Genomic DNA, 17,373 nt, shown 5'->3' with positions numbered 1-17,373 from the left:
ACCTGGGGCTCATTACCTGTCAATGGCGAGGACCCAGCCTGCTCCAATGCAGCCCCCAGCCCAGGGGCTGTTTCTGACTTTCCCGGCTGGTGGAAGAAACGGAGAGAGCCGTTAAGTCTCTCCTGGTGATGCGTGCAGAGACCTGCAGATCCCCTCTGTGTGAAGGCTGGGCTCCTCCCCAGGCCACCCTGACCGGGGCCGTCCAGACCAGGTCCCGACCTTGCACACACACTCCCCAAGTCCCCAGATGAGCCACTTTTTGTAAAACATGGGGGTGGGCCTGAGTGCGGGGCGGCCACAGCCGACTGAGGCAGGTCTGCGTGCCTGGGGTGCTCGCCACCCTAGTAGGGCCGGAACTTACCACGGGCTGGGGCTCCAGGGTCAAGTCTCGGTCCCCCGCCTCCACAGGGGTCCCGGCAGAGGCTGAGGAGGTGGGCACGTGCTCCTGGTAGAGCAGAGTTCGAAGCTTCTCATCTAGGCTCTTGATGGTGCTGTCCACAAAGCCCACCCTGGGGGGAGGCCCCTCCCCATCTGACTCCAAGGCCGAGGGTGGCTGGGGGGCCCCAGTGGGCCCCAGTGGGGGGCTGGGGAGCTGGGGAGTGGCCAGGCTGATGGCCCCTACTGCAGGGGGCAACGGGGGTAGGGGCTGACCCAGGGTGGGCTGAGGGGTCCCACTGGGGGCGCTGGGTGCAGGGGCCGGAGCCTGCAAGGGCTCACCCTGGGCCATGGCCTCCCTGGCTGAGGTGGGCTCTCCCAAACCCGAGGGGTAGCGGGGGGCCTCCAGAGGTGGGGCACAAGGCCCCCCACCTGCACCCAGGGGTTGTGCAGAAAGCTGGGTGTCTTGAGTCTCTGCCAGTGGCTGGGGGGTCTCACGCTCACTGGCCATCCCCTGAGAGGTCCCTGGGCCCCCTGCCTGCACAGCAGTCCCCACTGAGGGCTCTGGCTTGGGGCTGGCGGCTGGGGTGGCCGCATCCTGGGGCAGAGCAGTCACAGGAGGGGAGGATGGCAGCAAAGGGGCCGGTGCACCGCCAGGGGTGTCCCTGGGGCCTGTTTGGCTCAGATGCTGTGGACTGGCTGGGAAGCCGGATTTTTCCTTTAAGGACAGCTGGTCTTTACAGGGCGCTGTGTCTAGAAGAAATAGGAAAATGCCTCTGTACCAGCCTACTCTGGTGTTGTTCACCTGGCACTTCCCTAGCCAGAAAGATGCCTTCTATGACCTGCAGACCCCACATGCTGGTCTTCTCTTCTCCAGTGTGCCTGACTTCTCCCCTCAGGCCCCCACACCAGCAATGCCCCCCCTGCCACCCCCCACCCCTTCCCTCTGGTTGTTCAGGAGCACTCAGCCCTCAGGCGCAACCTGCCCCCACCTGCTGGGGGTGTGGCACGAAAACATGCCTCCGGTATCCTTCCCACCAGCCAGTCCACAAACTCGTAAGATGAGCTTATAAAAGCACAGTGCCTATGCGAGCCCCACACACTCGCTGCCTCAGAGGGAACATGAACCTCCCGTGAACAGACCCTGATAAGGTCAGAAGCACGCGACACCAACACCAGCGTCCTCTGGAAAGGGGTGCTCAGGGAGGAGCTGACGGGAGGGAGGAACCAAGCAAGGGACCCCGGCTCCCGCCCAGGAACTCCCAGAGCTTCTGTGTGCTCCCGAGCCTGGGAATATGCAGAGAACGTAGCCTGTCCTGTTTCCCCAACTGACTTCTCCTTTGAGGCTACTCTTCTTTACTTAAAATTGCATCAAACTAAAATGAAAAGCTTACAAAAATACAAGGGGGTAGGGGGAGCGCCGGGATCCCACACCCCCAGACTCACACTGCCCCCCCCCCCCAAGCCGGTGACAAACGTCCACATCTGGTTTCTTCACGGCATTGCCCCACAAACACGTGCTCTGAACACCACAGCTTAGTTCTAACTTTGACTATTGTATCAGCAGACTCCTGTTTACTCTTTCCTGTCTGGCTTCTCTCGCCATTTTATCTGGGAGATGCGCCCACGATGCGTGTCTGCATAGTTTCACTCCCCAACTCCCCTATGACTCCTGTGCCATTGTGTGCTATGCACTAGCACACAAGCGTGAACACGCCAGTGCACATGTGTTGGGCCTACACCCCAGACGGGGCTGCCGGGTCACAGGGGCCTCAGCCTTCAGGAGCCGCGAACCGGCTTCCCTACACACCTGTGCCAGTTCCCCTCCCAGAGCAGCCTTCGTGCTCCCACACTCCCAAGTCATCCTGGGAACTGGAATAGGACCTAAAGTGGTTTTGTTTGTTGAGAGAGTGAGTGTGCGAGCTGGGGAGAGGACAAAGGGGGACAGGGAGAGAGAATCTCAAGCAGACTCTGTGTTGTCAGCACAGAACCTGACGCGGGGCTCGATCTCACCAACTGTGACATCATGACCAGAGCTGAAATCAGGAGTCAGATGCCTCACTGACTGAGCCTCCCAGACACTCTGTGTTTGTTTTTAAGTAGGCTTCATGCCCACTGCTAGTCCAACATGAGGCTTGAACTCACAATTCTGAGATCAAGACCTGAAATGAAATCAAGAGTTGGATGCTAGGGCGCCTAGGTGGCTCAGTCAGTTAAGACCTACTCTTGGTTTCATCTCAGGTCATGATCTCATGGTTTGTGAGTTTGTGCCCCACATCAGGCTCATGCTAGCAGAAGAGGCTGCTTGGGATTCTCTCTCTCCCTCCCTCCCTCCCTCCCTCCCTCTCTCTCCCCCCACTCATGGCTCTCTTTCAAATAAATAAAAAAAATAAAAAATAAAAAAGAGTTGGACGCTTAAGCCATCCAGGCACCCCTCCCTTTTTGTTTTAAAAACATTCCTATCATCACCACTTAGCAGTCAGACCATTCTTGTCAATCAAGATGTGGGCGTACCTCTGGGTGCTTCTACTCCCTTGTTCAATGTCTACCCCTGTTCCAGTACCATAGTGTTTCTATAGTTGTGGGTTTACATAATTAGTCCCAGTACTCAACAGAACACTTTCCTTCCTCTAGAGGGTATCTCGGTTTTTCCTGGCTTTTGCATTCCCACAAATACCATACAATCAACTTGTCAGTGCCCATTAAAAGTCAGAATTTTAACTGAGACCACAATGAATCTGTAAATCCATTTGGGGAAAGTAATGTGTTTACCATATTGAGTCTTCTAATCCATGAACATGGTATATATCTTTTGATTCATTTCTTAAGTTTCTCTCAGTGTTTTAGTAAAGGTCTGGGGTATAAAGGACTTATTTTGTCAGAATCATTTCTATTTCATGTTTGCTATTATTATGTTACTACAAATGGAAATGTAATAAATTTCTATTTACTAACTATTGCTGGTATAGAAAAACTGTTGCATCTAGTTACCTCACCTAAATTCACTTATTAATTTTAATATTTTCCTAAATTTTAATTTCCATGTATATAGACACTTTGTCAACAAATAATGATAGTTTATTTCTTCCTTTCAAATCCTTATAGCTTTTTAAAATAATAATTAAGTGCCATTAGTCAGAGGTAAAAATGAAATAATTACTGCAAAAAAAAAAAAAAAAAAAAAACCCACATGATAATTTCCACCTCAGAGTGGGAAAAGTTTTACAAACATATTCCTTGGAAAGAATTGTAATCTGACCGAAAACAATAATTTTATAGCAAGGGCTTCTTAGTAAAAGGTTGTTACCTTGTTCTGTCCAAATGCTTAACAAAAAGTAATGTTAAAAGAAACATCACCACTTACGGAACACCAATTTATAATTACATTGAAAAATCAGAATAATCACTCAGCTCTGAGCATCTATTATGTGGCATTCATTATGTATTTAATTCTACTTGAAGAGTGATTACTATTGGAATTGAAAATAGAATGAAGCCTACCTTAAGTTGGTACCAAGCCAAAATTTACTTTGGAAAACCTTGTTTTGAGATTAATGACATTTTTTTTCAAATGAAAAATAAAGCTATTATACCGTTACCATAACCTCCATAAATATTTACCAAAAAAAAGGGAAGCGGCTCTTAAACTTAGCTGCAGACTGGAATCACCTGGAGGAGCAAAAGGTGACACTGGGTCCCCTCTGCCGAAATTCAGATTTCACTATAAGAAGCAGACTTCTTCAGTCCTGCTGCTTTTCTATTATTTTTTCCCCTTTCTCCTCTTCCTCACCCTTGCTCCCTGCCTCTCTCCTTCTCTTCCTTCCTGATATCATACCCCACACTGCACCAAGACCTCCAGTATGAGATGAAAATAAATGGTGATAATTGGTATCTGTTTTCTATCTCAAAAAGAAAGCATTCGAGGGGCGCCTGGGTGGCTCCATCGGTTAAGTGTCCGATTTCGGCTCAGGTCACGATCTCACGGTTTGTGAGTTCAAGCCCTGTGTCGGGCTCTGTGCTGACAGTTCGGAGCCTGGAGCCTGCTTCGGATTCTGTGTCTCCCCTGTCTCTCGGCCTCTCCCCTGTTCATGCTGTCTCTCAATAATAAATAAATGTTAAAATTAAAAAAAAAAAGAAAAAAAAGAAAGCATTCGACATATCACTATTAGAAATACTTGCTGTTGGGGCACCTGGGTGGCTCAGTCGGTTAAGTGTCTGACTTCGGCTCAGGTCATGATCTCGTGTCCGTGAGTTCGAGCCCCGCGTCGGGCTCTGTGCTGACAGCTCAGAGGCTGGAGCCTGCTTCAGATTCTGTGTCTCCCTCCCTCTCTGCCCCTCCCCCACTCGTGCTCTGTCTCTGTCTCTCAAAAATAAAATAAAAAAGAAATACTTGCTGTTGGGGCGCCTGGGTAGCTCAGTCGGATCTGACTTCAGCTCAGGTCATGATCTCACAGTTTGTGAGTTTGAGCCCCGCGTCGGGCTCTGTGCTGACAGCTTAGACCCTGGAACCTGCTTCTGATTCTGTCTCCCTCTCTCTCTGCTCCTCCCCTGTTTACTCTCTCTCTCTCTCTCTCTCAAAAAATAAACATTAAAAACTTATTTTAGAGAAATAGCTGCTGTTGTTTTTAAACATTCTTCATCAAATTAAACTAATTCATCTTTATACTTCTCTTTTTATTAAAGTCATTAACAGGCTTTGAATCTCATGAAATGCTTTCTTCCATCTATTGAGATGATCACATGCTTCTCCTTTAATCTGTGCCTCTGTCAGCCACCACTCCACTCTCTGGTTGTATGAATTCCGCCCCCCCCCCTCCCCCAGACATCATACAGTATTTGTCTTTAGCCCTCTGGCTTATTTCACTTAGCATGATGTCCTCCACGTTCATTCATGTTGTCACAAATGGCAGGATTTCCTTGGTTTTATGGGTGAATAGTATTCCATTGTATATATTTACATGTTCTTTATTCATTCAACTGTCAATGCTTAGCTTACTTCCATCTTGGCTACTTGTGAATAATGTTGCAATGAACATGGGCGTACTGCTATCTTTTCAAGATAGGGATTTCTTCAGATCTATACCCAAAAGTGGGACTGTGAGATCATATGGGAGTTCTATTTAAAAAATTTTTAGTAACCTCCATACAATTTTCTATAATGGCTTAACCAGTTTGTATTCCCACTAACAGTGTACAGGGTTCCCTTCTCCCCACATCCTTACCAACATGTGTTATCTATGGTCTTTTTGAAAAAAGCCATTCTGAAAGGTATGAAATGATATCTCATTGTGGTTTTGATGTGCATTTCCCGGATGATTAGTAACGCTGAGCACCTTTTCACATATCTGCTGGCGATCTGTAGGATTTCCTTGGAAATAACATCTATTCAGACTCTTTGCCCATTTTTATTTTTAAATGTTTATTTTTGAGAGAGAGAAGAGAGAGAGTGTGGGCATGTCAGGAAGGGGCAGAGAGGGAGAGGGAGAGAGAGAAAGAGAGAGAGAGAAGTTTGAAGCGGGCTCTGCGCTGACAGCAGAGAATCTGATGTGGGGCTCGAATTCATGAGCTGTGAGATCACGACCAGAGCCAAAGTCAAAAGCTTAACTGATGAAACCACTCAGGCTCCCTCTCTGCCCATTAAAAAAAAAAAAAAAATTTTTTTAAGTTTATTTATTTCTGAGAGACAGAGTGAATGGGGAAGAGCCAGAGAGAGAATCTCAAGAAGGCTCTGTACTGTTAGCACAGAGCCCAATGCAGGGTCCGAACTCACAAACCGTAAGATTATGATCTGAGCCAAAACAAAGAGTTGAAGGCTTAACTGACTGAGCCATCCAGGTGCCCCCGCCATTTTTAATTGGATTATTTGAGGGATCTTTTGATTTTGCTATTGAGCTGTGTGAGTTACTTACAAATTTAGGTATTAGCCCCTTATCAGATATATGATTTGCAAATATTTCCTCTCATTCTGTAGGATGCCTTCTCATTTTGATTCTTTTGCTGTGCAAAAGCTTCTTAGTTTGATGTAATCCCACTTATGATTTTGCTTTTGCTGCTTGTGTTTTTGGTGTCACATCCAGTGTCAAGGAGCTTTTTTCCTGCTTTCTTCTAGGAGTTTTATGGTATCATGTCTGAGAAGTCTTTAGTCCATTTTGAGTTGATTTCTATAAGTGGTAGGAGATGAAGGTCCAATTTCATTCTTCTACGTGTGGATATCCAGTTTTCCAGAATCATTTCCTGAAGAGACCATCCCTTCCCCATTGTGTGTACTTGGCACCTTTGTCACAGATTAGTTGATCATCTGTGACTAATGACTGTTACATTAGCCTGTGTCTGTTTTTATGTCAGAACCCAACTATTTTGACTAAAGTTCCATAATACAGTTTAAAACTAGGGAATGAGATGCCTCCAGGTTTCTCATCTCGAGATTGCTTTGGCTGCTTGGGGTCTTGTTATTCCATTCAAATTTTAGGACCGTTTATTCTATTTCTATGAAAATGCCATTGGAATTTTGACAGGGATTGGACTGAATTTATAGATGGCTTTGCATAGTATGGATATTTAGCAATATTAATCCTTCCAATCCAAGAACATGGGATGCCTTTCCATTTATTTCAGTGTCTCATAGTTTTCAGTGTATATAGTTCTTTCCTCTCCCTGGTGAAACATATGCCTAGATATGCTATTGTTTTCGATGTTACTGTAAATGGAATCGCTTTCTTTCTTTTATTTTTAAGTTTATTTTGAGAGAGTGTGTGTGAGCAGGGGAGGGGCAGAGAGAAAGGAAGAGAGAGAAGCCCAAGAAAGCTGTGCACTGTCAGCACAGAGCCCAATTTGGGGCTTGAACTCACAAACCGTGATAGCATGACCTGAGCCGAAACCAAGAGTCAGACACTTAAACGACTGAGCCACCCAGGTGCCCCAAAATTGCTTCCTTAATTTATCTTTCAGGTAGCTTGTTGTTAGTACATACAAATGCAACTGAATTTTGCATGTTGATTTTGAATCCTGCAACTTTACTGAATTAATATTCTAACAGGGTGTTAAAAAATTTTTTTAAGCTTTATTTTTGAGAGAGCGAGCGAGAGAGAGAGTGTGAGTGTGAGCGGGGGAGGAGCAGATAGAGGGAGACACAGAATCCGAAGCAGGCTCCAGGCCCCAAGCTGTCAGCACAGAGCCTGATGCAGGGCTCGAACCCACGAGCTGTGAGATCATGACCTGTGCCGAAGTCGGATGCCCAAACCGACTGAGCCACCCAAGCACCCCTCTGTGGGGTTTTTGATGGAATCTTTAAGGGTTTCTATATATAAGATTATGTCATCTGCAGAGACAATTTTACTTCTTTCTTTCTGATTTAGATGTCATTTGTTTCTTTTTCTTGCCTAATTGCTCTGGTTAGAACTTCCAGGACAATGTTAAATAGAAGTGATGAGTGGGCATCCTTCTCTTGTTCCTAATCTAAGAGGAAAGGCTTCAGCTTTTCACCACAGAGTACGTTAGCTGTTGGCTTGTCCTATATGACCTTTATTATGTTAAAATACATTCTTTTAATATCTCATCTGTTGTGATTTTTATCATGAAAGGATGTTGAATTTTCTTAAAAGCTTTTTTCTGCACCTGAGATGATCCTATGATTTTACCCTTCATCCTGCTGACGTGGCGTATCGCATTTATGATTTGCTTATGCTGAACCACCCTTGCATCTCAGGAATAAGTCCCACATAACAGTTATGATTCTTTTAATGTGCTATTGAACTCAGTTTGCTATGATTTTGCTGAGAACTTTTGCATGTATATTCATCAAGAATACTGGCCTATAATTTTCTTGTGGGGTCCTTGTGTGGCTTTGGTATCAGGGTAATGGTGACTTGATAAAATGAGTTTGGAAATGTTCCTCTTCATTACTTTTGGAGGAGTTTGAAAAGGATTAGTGTTAATTCGTCTTTAAATGTTTGGTAGACTTCACCAGTGGTCTCGACTTTTGTTGGGAGATTTGCTTACTTACTTAAGCTCCTTACAGTTACAGATCCATTCAGGTTTTCTAGTTCCATGATTCAATCTTTGTAGGTTGTGTGAGTCTAGGAATTTATCTTTATTTTTTCTAGGCTGTCCAATAGGTTAGCATATAATTGTTCATGGTAGTTTCGCATGATTTTCTGTATTACTATGGAATCAATTGTTGTGATGCCTCATCTTTTATTTATTTTTTTAATGTTTATTTATTTTTGAGACAGAGACAGAGCATGAACGGGGGAGGGTCAGAGAGAGAGGGAGACCCAGAATCTGAAACAGGCTCCAGGATCTGAGCGGTCAGCACAGAGCCCAACGCGGGGCTCGAACTCACGGACCGTGAGATCATGACCTGAGCCGAAGTCGGACGCTTAATCGACCAAGCCACCCAGGCGCCCCGATGTCTCATCTTTTAATTCTGACTTTGAGTCCTCTTTTTTTCTTAGTCTAGCTAAAGGTACGTCCATTTAGTTTACCTTTTCAAAAAAGCTTGCTCTTCATTTCATTTATATTTTGTTGTTTTTCTGGCCCATTTATTTCTGCTCTCATCTTTGTTCTTTCCTTCCTTCTAACTCTGGGCTTTGTTTTCCTTTTTCTAATTCTTGGAGGTATGAAGTTAGGTTGTTTGAGATCTTTCTTGTTTCTTAATGTATACCTTTATCACTATAAACTTTCCTCTTAAAACTGCTTTTGCCACATCCCTTAAGTTTTGGTGTGTTATGTTTCCATCTTCATTTGTCTCAGGTATTTTTTTATTTCCCTTTTGATTTCTTCTCTGAGCCACTGGCTATTCAGATGTTTAGGTTTCATGTATTTGCACTTTTCCTGCTTCCCTCCCATTACTGATTTCTAGCTGCAGAGCTTCATGTAGTCAAAAAAGACATTGTGACTTCAGTCCTCTTAAATTTAAGACTGGTTTTATGATCTTCCAAATGATCCTGGAGAATCTTCCATGCACCTTGATAAGAACGTGTGTTCTGCTACTATTCAGGGGGCGGGTGGGGAGAAGGTGTTCTGAGCATGTCTATTAGACCCATTTGTTCTACTACAGTGTCATTCCAGTCAGTATTTCCTTATTGACTTTCTGTCTGATCTATCCATTATTGAAAGTGAGGTATTTACAAGTCTATACTGTTTATATCTTTTGATTGGAAAACTTAATCCATTTACATATAAAGCAATTACTGATAAGTAAGGACCTACTATTGCCATCTTGTTCATTGTTTTCTGGCTTTGTAGTTCTTTATTCCTTTCTTCCTCTCATGCTATCTTCCTTTGTGATTTGATGATTTTTCATGGAAGTATGTTTTGTTTTGTCTTTTGCAGACTAAAGCTATTTGTGATAATATGAGCCTTACATTAAAAATATAGTTATAAATAAGTCCATTTTGAGCTGGGAACTTCAACTGCATACCAAACTCCACACTTCTACTTCCCGCACACATATTTAATGTTTGGTAACACAATGTACATCTTTTTTATATTGTGTATCCATTAGAAATTATTGTAAATATGGTTATTTTTAATACTTTTGACTTTTAACATTCATACTCAAGTGATGTGTACACAACCATCATATTCTGGATGACCATATGCTTACTTTTTCCAGTGAGTTTTATACTTTCATGTCTTTTCATGTTACTAATTAGGATCCTTTCACTTCAGCTTGAAGAATTCTCTTTAGCATTTCTGGTATGGCAGGTCTAGTGGTGTTGAATTCCCTCAGCTTTCATCTGAGAAAGTCTTTCTCCTTTATTTCTGAAGGACAGCTTTGCCAATATTCTTGGCTGTCAAGTATGTTTTACTTTCAAAACTGCAAATATATCATTCCATTCTCTCCTGGCCTGCAAGGTTTCTGCAGAGAAATCTGCTGAAAGCCTTTTGGGTATTCACCTGTTTGAAATGAAGTGGGTATTTTTTTTTTCTCTGTCTTGCTGTTTTCAAATTTCTGTCTTGATTTTTGGTAGTTTAATGTGTCTTGGTGAGGTCTTCTTTGGGTTCAATCTATTTGGGGACCTGTAAGATTCATGTGCCGAGATGTACATAACTCTTACTAGATTTGGGAATTTCTTAAATAAGCTTTCTGACCTTTCTTTCTTCTTCTGGGACTCCCACAATGCAGATAGTAGTTGCTTGCAGTAGTAGTGCCTCCAAATTCACATATGCTTTCTTCACTTTTTTCATTCTTTTTTCTTTTTTCTCCTATGACTAGTTAATTTCAAATAACCTGTCTTGAAGTTAACAAATTCTTTCCTCTGTTTGATCAAGTCAGCTATTCATGCTGTCTATTGCATTTTTTACTTCATTCATTGTATTCTTCAGCTCCAATATTTGTTGGTTCTTTTCATGATTCCTATTTCTCTACTGAACTTCTCATTTTCCTCATGTATTTTTTGTTCAGTTGTCTCATGTATTCTGTTAACCTTAAAAATAAAACTTATTTTGCCAAAAAAAAAAGGGGGGGGGTTTATTCTTAACAGAGAATTTCAATCTGGGACAAGCTAGCTATGGTAAAACAACAGGCAAGTCTGGAGAAGAAGTCCAAAAAGGAGGCTCTTTTATATAGGAGGGGGGTGTAGGGAGGGGCTGATGTAAACTAAAAGTGCATTGAAGTAAACTGGGAGCTGGAAGTATAGTGGTTTCTCATTGGCTGAGCTGTTGCCAGGAAGAAACCTTCCTTCCTCTTGCTGGGGTAGTAAAGTAGCAACCACCTGCAAGGTCCCTCTCTTCCTGCTGGGTTTGCAACCCTGCTGGCCCCCTGACTCCATTATAGACAAGGTTTCCTTCTATTAATTTTCACAGTTCTCTTGTAGTTCACTGAGCTTCCTTAAAATGGTTAAGTTTAGGGGTGCCTGGGTGGCTCAGTCGGTTAAGTGACTTCGGCTCAGGTCATGCTCTCACGGTTTGTGAGTTTGAGCCCTGTGTCAGGCTCTGTGCTGACAGCGCAGGGCCTGAAGCCTGCTTCGGATTCCGTGTCTCCCTCTCTCTCTGCCCACCCCCGCTCATGCTCTCTCTCAAAAATAAACAAACATTAAAAAAAAAATGGTTAAGTTTGAATCCTCTGACAATTCACACATCTTCAATTCTTTGGGGTCTGTTACAGGAAAATTACTGTGTTCCTTTGGTGGTGGTATGTTTGCTTGCTTTTTTTTATGTTTCTTGTAACCTCGTGTTGCTAACGTTGCACTGATGAAACAGTCACCTCTTGCAGCCTTTACAGATGGGTTTTGGTGGGTAAAGACCATCTGTGAATGGGTGCAGGACATCAGCTGGGTAGGCTGTAGTGGTTCTAGGACAGGCCCAGTAGTGGAGTCTCCGTGCAGGTCTATCAGCCAACATCAGCATCAGCAAAGATGGCAGAGGTCCTCAACTACAGGTGGCTGCAGTGGCTATAAGGGCTGTTGGGGTCTTCAGTCATGAAGGCTTCTGGGTACCTCCTAATGTTTTTCCTCCCATGGGGATGTCACAACTAAGGTGATTCTTCCTGGCACAGGGTCCAGCTTGTGGGTAGTGGCAGCACTGGTGTCTGAAGTACAGGTGCCTATGGCACAGATATGGAGCAGAAGTCTGGAGGGCAGGCACCCACGGGGATGATGGCCCCAGGTTCCGGGGCACTGGCTAGCCCACAATGGTAGTGGCTCCAGTGCCTCAGGTGCATAAGTGTGGAGTTGTCATGGAGCTGAGGTCTAGAGCACAGGTGCACCCAGAGCAGCCAGGGTTCAGCAATCTGGGATCTGCACAGGGTTGGGGAGGCAGCAGACAGTCCTGGTCCAAGGGTGGCACAAGAGCAGATCCTTCTGGGAAGAGGGTACAGCAGAATCTCCTTCTGTAGAGGGTCTATGGCAGCAATGGCTATTGGGTTACACCCACGGCAAAGACGTCTTTTGTGAGGCAGGCCACTGGGGTCTGCCCACTAGCATACGGGTCTTCTGCTGTGAAAGCTGTGGGGACCCCAGGCTGCTGCAGGGGCTGCAGAGTTCCTCCGAGGGCCTCCCCAGAGCATGCCACTGGGGGCCGTGATGGCACTCGCCATGGCACTGACAGAGCCCCACCTTCTTTGATCCTAGCCATTTCCTGAGGCCTCATGTAATCCCATCTCCCCAGGGATCCTTTTTTTGCAGTTGTCTATATTTTTGCTCCACTGTGTTGCCACAGGTTCTTAGCTGGACACTTAAGCCCTCCCAAGACCGTTTCCACTAATGGATAGGTGTATGTTTCCATGGGGGGCATGAAGGCTATAGCTCCTACACTGCCTCCTGCTGACATGACCCCTCCCAGTCATCCTGGGGTGGGGGGGTGGCTTCTCTCTCTCTCTCTCTCTCTCTCTCTCTCTCTGTGGTTTTCATCTGAGCAGAATTCTCCACTCCTCACGTGAACTCCATTTGTCCTTTCCCTTTATCTCGACAAATGTCATCTCTTTTCCAACATCTGGCTGTGTCCATCTGCTTCACTCTGATGAACACATGTTGGCTGTGACAATGCAGCATCCACCCCCTCCCTTGTGTGGCAGGGAACAGCTGTCCCTCCTTCCAATTCCAGGGATGTGCACATAACTGTCTCAGCATGCAGCCACCTGTCCACATGATTGCTTTAGAGGCAGGTCTGACTCCTAGTTCTGCAGAGTAGAGTCAGGCCCAGAACTTCAGAACCCTTCCGAACAGAAATAATTCTCTTTTCTGCCTGCACTTGACCCTGGAAGACCAACACACTGAGGTCCTCCAGCAATCTTGCCACCATAAATGACAAATGTGAGAGGGTTTTTAATTACCGATTTAATTTTTCTATGTTCATAGCACTTTTCAGATTTTCCGTTTCTTCTTATATAAGTTTGGTAAGTTATATTTCTCTAGGACATCATCCGTGTTTTCAAATTTATAGGCATGCAGTTACACATAATATACTCTTAACTCCTTCTCAGTGTTAGTCAGACTGAAGCAATGTCTTCTTCATTCCTGGTATTGATTGTACGTTCTCTTTTCTATGCTCAGTCTCAGCAGGGGCATACAAATTTTATAAGACATTTCAAAGAACCAACTTCAAGCTTTGTTGACACTCTTTTGTATGTTTGTTTTATATTAATTCATGCTCTTATCTGTTGCATTTCCTCTTTGAGTTTTTCTTTTTATAGTGGACATCACTGATTTTTAGCTTTTTCTCCTTTCTAATATATGCATTTCTTCAAAATTATAGATTTAGCCGCATGCCCAAGTTCGGATATGTAATATTTTCATTTGCATGATTTTCATGTCATTACCATTCAGGATGTTTTCTTGATTTCCATTATAATTCCTTCTTTGCTTCATGAAATATTTACAAGTGCATTTCTTTTTTTAATACTTTTTAAAAAGTTAATTTTTGAGAGAGAGAGAGAGAGAGAGAGAGAGAGAGAGAGAGAGAGATAAGAGGTAGAGAGAGCACACAAGCTGGGGAGGGCCAGAGAGACAGAGAGAATCCCAAATAGACTCTATACTGCCAGCATAGAGCCCGACACGGGGCTCAAACTCATGAACCATGAGATCATGACCTGAGCCAAAATCAAGAGACACTTAACTGAGTGAGCCACCCAGGTGTCCCTATGAATACATTTCTTAACTGAAAAACATATGGAGATTTTTTTAGATATCTCATTTTTTAATTCCAGCTTACCCAACTATAGCTGGAGAACACACATTGAATGATTTTGATCTTTGAAATCTGTTGAGATTTGTTTTGTGTCTTGCATACGGCTAATTTAAAAATACCCTACGTTGGTTAAGCGTCCGGCTCTTGATTTCAGCTCAGGTCGTAATCTCACAGTTTCGTGGGTTTGAGCCCTGTGCTGGGCTCTGGGCATTGACCGGGCAGAGACTTCTTGGGATTCTCTCTCTCCTCTGCTTCTCCCCGGCTCACGCTCTGTCTCTCAAAAAAAAAACCAAAAAAATTATTTTTTAAATCTTTAAAAAAAAAAACAACCCTATGTGGACTTGGAAAAAAATGTGTATTCTTCAGCCACTGGGTGATCTACATATAGACCAAGATTGCTAATTCTATTAAAATCCATTATATCCTTAATGACTTTTGTCTTCCTGTTCTAAAGGTTCCAATAATGATTGTAGATCTATTTTTTCATTTACTTCTGTTAATTTTTGCTTTATGTACGTTGAGGCTATGTTATTAAAGACACACAAATATAGAATTCTTCTGTCTTCTTGAAGAGCTGAATCTTTCACCATTATGTTTTTGCCTTAAAAAGCCTATTTTTTCTGATACAAAAAGATCTACGCTAGCTTTGTTTAGGTTAGTATTTGCATACTGTGTTTTTTTCCCCGCATGTTTACATTGAACTTTCTGTATTCTTAGGTCTTAGTTTGTTATTTGTTTGTTTCCTTTTTTCATATTTGGCAACCTTTGACATTTAGTCCATTTCTATTTAATAACTGACCTATTTGGGTAAAAACTACCATCTTACTAATGATTTTCTATGTGTTCTGCTTGTTCAATGTTACATTTTCTCTCCTTCCTGTTCTTTTGTTTTTTAAGCATTCTTCCCCACTACACCCCGCCACCATGAGTGTGTGAGTAATCTACTATTTTATAATTCTCACAGGGGCATTCTAGAGACAACAGTACACATTCTTGATGTTGGCCCTTCCCACATAATGCAAGAACCCAGAAGCCCTGTGAGTACAGTTCCTTCCCCCTCATAAGTATCCCTGTATTTTCACGTATTTTAACACAACAAATATATTTGAACTCTCAAAAAACACTTTTATACAGTCAACGTTCATTTCGATCTACCCATGTATCTACAATGCCATTACTTTTATTCCCTCCTGCATTTCTGACATTCCATCCAGGTTAACTGGGGGGTTTTTTTGCTTAATAGTATCTCCTCCAGTATTTCTTTAGGGGAGATGTGGATGTGATCAATTATTTTGGTCTTTATTTCGTCTTGACTTACGTAGAATCCTATCACCAAGCAGGGATTCGAAGCTGGCGGTTATTTCTGTTATCATTTGAGGGTAGTAGCATTCGGTGGTCTCCTGGCAAACACTGTCTAAGACAGGGGCCATCCAGCTCCTTTAGAGGCACCTGCTTTTTCCTTAAGCATTCTTTCAATTCTTCTGTTTGCCTCTGTACTTTCACTACAATATGTTTAAATATGTTGTTTCTCAGTTTGGAGGCCTTCTTGAATTTGTGGTTAATGCCTTTCAACTCTACATTATCTCCTCAAACTTGATACTGTCCTATTCTTTTCCTTTCTGGGGCACCAATTATATCATGGTTGACTATCTCACTGAAATCTCTGTATTTTTTAGCTCCTTTTATTTTTTTAGTTCTTTGTTAATTCTTCCTCCAGCAGTGTACAAACATCCTGTGAGTCTTAGTTTTAACTACTGCATCTTTCAGTTTCACAATTTCCATTCAATTGTGATTTTTTATTTGGGGCATATAAGCAAAATCCACCACAATCAACATAATGAATATACCCATCATTCTTCCAGACGTTTGTTCATGAACTGTGTAATCTACACCCCCGCCATCCCTTTCCTGCCACACTCTCCTTCCCAGACAACTACTGATCTGCTTTCTGTCCCTATAGTCTCCATTTACATGTGATCATATAACATGCACTTTTGTCTGGCTTAATTTAGCCAAGGTCTTTAGACTTTGCTATAGTCTTTAGACAAAGACAATAATTACTTTGAAAATCATCCATGCTATTGTAAGTACCAATAGTTCATTCCTTTTTTATTATGGAGTAGTGTTATGTTGTATGCATAAACCACAGTATGTTTATCGGATGGACAGCAGGTGGGGCTAGTTCAAGGTCTGGACTATTATAAGTAAAGCTGTTACAAACATCTGTGAAAATCCTCATACAGACATCTGCTTTGGTTTCTGTTGCACAAGGAATGGCTAGATAACCAATGAAACCATTTAGGCCTGAACAATTCTTTTTTTGGTGGGGGGGGGGGAGATTTTTCACTATAAAATCAGTCTTTTTAATTGGTACAGGAGCATTCAGGTTAACTATTCCCTCTTGGATGAGTTTTCACAGGTTGTGCCTTTGTGGAATTAGTCCCTTTCATCTAAGTTATCAAATTCACGTGTGTAGGTTTGTTCATAGTATTCCATGACTATGATTCCATGATTGTTATTCTTTTATGCAGGTACTGTAGTGATAGCTCTCCTCTTTTATTCTTGATACTGGTATTCAGAGATTTATCAAAATTAGTGATTTTTTTCAAAGAACCAATTTTTGTTTCATTAGTTTTGTCTGTTGTTTTTCTGTTTCAAATTTCATTGATACCTGCTCTTTATTCCCTTCATTTTGCTTGCTTTGGATTTATTTTTTCCTGGTTTTTTAAATTCAAGATGAAAGCTTGGGTTATTGAATTGAGACTTCTTTTTTCATCTAACCATGTAGTGCTATAAATTTCCCTCTAAGTACTGCATTAGCTGCATTCCACAAATTTTAATATGTTGAATTTTCATTCTTGTTCATTTCAAAATGTTTCCAATTTTCCTTGAGACTTATTCTTCAACTTACAGATTTATCTATTACTGAGAGCAGAGTGTTAAAGTCTTCAACTATAATTGTGGATTTGCTCATGTCTCCTTTCAAAATAAAGCTTTACTGTTAGGTGCATTCATATTTAGAACTGTTAAATCATCTTAATTAACTGGCCCTTTTATGTAATGTTTCTTTTTTTTCTTTCTTTAACTGAAGCATAGTTGACTTACAATATCCTACTTGTTTTGGGTGCACATCATACTGATTTAATATTTTTCTACATTACAAAATGATCCCCGTAAGTCTAGTTACCATTTATCACCATACAATTGTTACAATACTGACTATATTCCCTATACTATACTTTATATCCCCATGACTTATTTAAAACTTGATGTCTGTACCTATTAATCTCCTTTACCTACTTAGCTCATCTCCTAGCCCTTCTCTCCTCTGGTAAACAAAAGCTGTTTCCTGTGTCTATGAGTCTATTT

At 42.6% G+C, this 17,373-nt stretch overlaps 1 protein-coding gene across 9 annotated transcripts in view; it reads right to left on the bottom strand.

Moving 5' to 3' along the window:
* WNK2 (WNK lysine deficient protein kinase 2) overlaps nucleotides 1-17,373 on the bottom strand; it is a 130,369-nt gene that overhangs the window by 36,357 nt on the left and 76,639 nt on the right. For all 9 annotated transcript variants that reach the window (XM_042912299.1, XM_042912301.1, XM_042912302.1 and 6 more), the window contains 2 exons: nucleotides 362-1,128; nucleotides 17-86 (listed from right to left, as the gene is read on the bottom strand). In XM_042912299.1, the coding sequence (XP_042768233.1) occupies nucleotides 17-86; nucleotides 362-1,128 (837 nt within the window). The remainder of the gene's footprint in view (nucleotides 1-16; nucleotides 87-361; nucleotides 1,129-17,373) is intronic.

The sequence above is a fragment of the Panthera leo genome, chromosome D4, assembly GCF_018350215.1.
Source record: "Panthera leo isolate Ple1 chromosome D4, P.leo_Ple1_pat1.1, whole genome shotgun sequence".
NCBI lineage: Eukaryota > Metazoa > Chordata > Mammalia > Carnivora > Felidae > Panthera > Panthera leo.
This window is presented reverse-complemented; position numbering and strand designations above follow the sequence as displayed.